General features: G+C 43.7%; 1 protein-coding gene across 3 annotated transcripts; it reads right to left on the bottom strand.

Annotated features, from left to right (window-relative positions):
* Positions 1-548: 548 nt before the first annotated feature.
* On the bottom strand, positions 549-1770 carry H257_19329 (hypothetical protein). Of its 3 annotated transcripts, none has more exons than XM_009848476.1 (3): positions 1238-1770; positions 1113-1176; positions 549-1039 (listed from the first exon to the last, which is right to left on the bottom strand). In XM_009848476.1, the coding sequence occupies exons 1-3, from the start codon at positions 1739-1741 to the stop codon at positions 999-1001; spliced, it is 609 nt and encodes a 202-aa protein (XP_009846778.1). In that variant the 5' UTR covers positions 1742-1770; the 3' UTR covers positions 549-998. The 3 variants fall into 3 exon arrangements, with proteins under 3 accessions (XP_009846778.1, XP_009846776.1, XP_009846777.1); XM_009848474.1 differs by having other exon boundaries at positions 549-732; XM_009848475.1 differs by having other exon boundaries at positions 549-1176.

The raw sequence follows: 1770 nt of genomic DNA, 5'->3' as shown, positions 1-1770 counted from the left end.
AAAATACAAGTCATTTGGCCACACACACAGTCATTGGTCAAGAGGTCTAATGACAGACAGTACCAGATGTCAGGCGATCCTTGTTCAAGTGGTGAGATGTTTGCGTGTGTTTTTAACAATTGACTTCATCATATGCTTTTGATAAAGTCACAAACAAACGTTCTTTGTCAAATTGTAAAATAGTCGATGGTTGGTGAAAAACTTAGTCTCAAGTTTGGTGGTCTATTAGAGACCTTTAGCATCTAAAATCGAAACATCATTTGAAATATATTGAACAACATGTGAAATATACGGGTTGTGGTATACACCAGATATTAGTCGAAATAATCTACTGCAATAGTGTAGGGTCAGGTCGACACATGGCGTGAATGAGTTGAAGTGTTGGACGAAAAAATATACCGGAAATACCCTAAACTTGAATGAAAAATGGTGTATTGATTTATTAACCAAAGAAATGGCGTTTACAAGGGCATGCTCTCGTGTACTACAGATATACCCCGGAGAATATATATCGTTCAAGTAAATAGAAGTATATATTAACACTATTTCACGGGATTCTTTTGGATTAGCTGTTAATGGAGAAATAATACTATTAATCTTATGATTAAAATCTTTGAATCGATAGTAGACACAGGTCGTGGTCGGTGCTGGGATGGGTTCTAGCTCGGTCAAACGTCGCTACATCTGCGACACAAACCTCATGAAGGGCACTGGCAGGGTCCACGTAATACACTAGCGCCCATAACATTGTTAGAACGCATGTATTACGTACTTACTATATACACTAACTATTATAGTAGTAAGTTAGCCTACTACTCAATCTATATCGCTCACTGTTAACTGTTAGAACCACCCTATAAGTCGATTCGAAATTGTTGGAGTAACATGAGCAGAAGAATCACCAAATAGGCAGACAATCGATTTATTGACCAATCAAAACCAGACCAACTGGCCAATCAAATACACTGTTCGATTCACCACCGAATTGGTGTGTGACTTCAATTAGTGTGACGAGTTTTCCATCCAAAGATCAGTAGTACTACAAAGATATTGAGTAGATTTGGTGAATCAGCACAAAAGTCCAAAAATATTGGCAAAAACGACAATATTACCTTTGTCGTCCGTGATAGCAGTAACAAGAATGAAATGACCTTGGAAAGATGGACGATCGGTTAACTAAGAAGGAAACAACATGAGGTTACTAGTTAGTACTACATAGTACATATCGGGAGTGCACCTGCAAGGTGGTAGTATCATTCCATACGCAACACTCGAGGTGACTGGCGTCGACCAACACAAGAAGCACCGCGGTTGGCATGCGCATCCGCCGCTTCAACTCCGCCGTCGAAACCTGTCCTTGAAACGACCGATCGCGCCACGATGAGTACAGCGGAGCGACCCTAGCGACGTCCGCGGCGTAGTCGGCACTGTAGTACGGATGCGACGCATGCACGGGGTTCACTTGCATCGACGTTGATGCAAACCAAACCTCTACCTTCATGTGTGCAGGTTGGTTAGCTCGGACAATCCAAGCCCACAGGTACGCAACGAGGTCGATCGTCCACACGCTTCGAAACGGCATGGCCTTGCGCAGTTGTGCGTGGAGATGGTTGGCGTTGATGATGTGGAAGACATGTGGGTACAACTGGTGCATCCATCGCATCATCATCTCGATACATGCGAGGCCGCAGTCCCAGTCCGCGGTCTGCCGCACTTGCCGAAGAACCACCACCTCCGCCATCTACTACGTCCATGGATATCCGGATAATC

This window comes from Aphanomyces astaci (assembly GCF_000520075.1).
Source record: "Aphanomyces astaci strain APO3 unplaced genomic scaffold supercont1.490, whole genome shotgun sequence".
Taxonomy (NCBI): Eukaryota; Oomycota; class Saprolegniomycetes; order Saprolegniales; family Verrucalvaceae; genus Aphanomyces; species Aphanomyces astaci.
This window is presented reverse-complemented; position numbering and strand designations above follow the sequence as displayed.

Coding starts and splice junctions, on each gene's coding strand:
- H257_19329 (XM_009848474.1), bottom strand. CDS start 1,741: ATGGCGGAGGTGGTGGTTCTTCGGCAAGTGCGGCAGACCGCGGACTGG. Junction 1,177..1,237: donor ATGATACTACCACCTTGCAG/GTGCACTCCCGA, acceptor TTTCCTTCTTAG/TTAACCGATCGTCCATCTTT. Junction 733..1,112: donor TGCTATCACGGACGACAAAG/GTAATATTGTCG, acceptor TATGGGCGCTAG/TGTATTACGTGGACCCTGCC.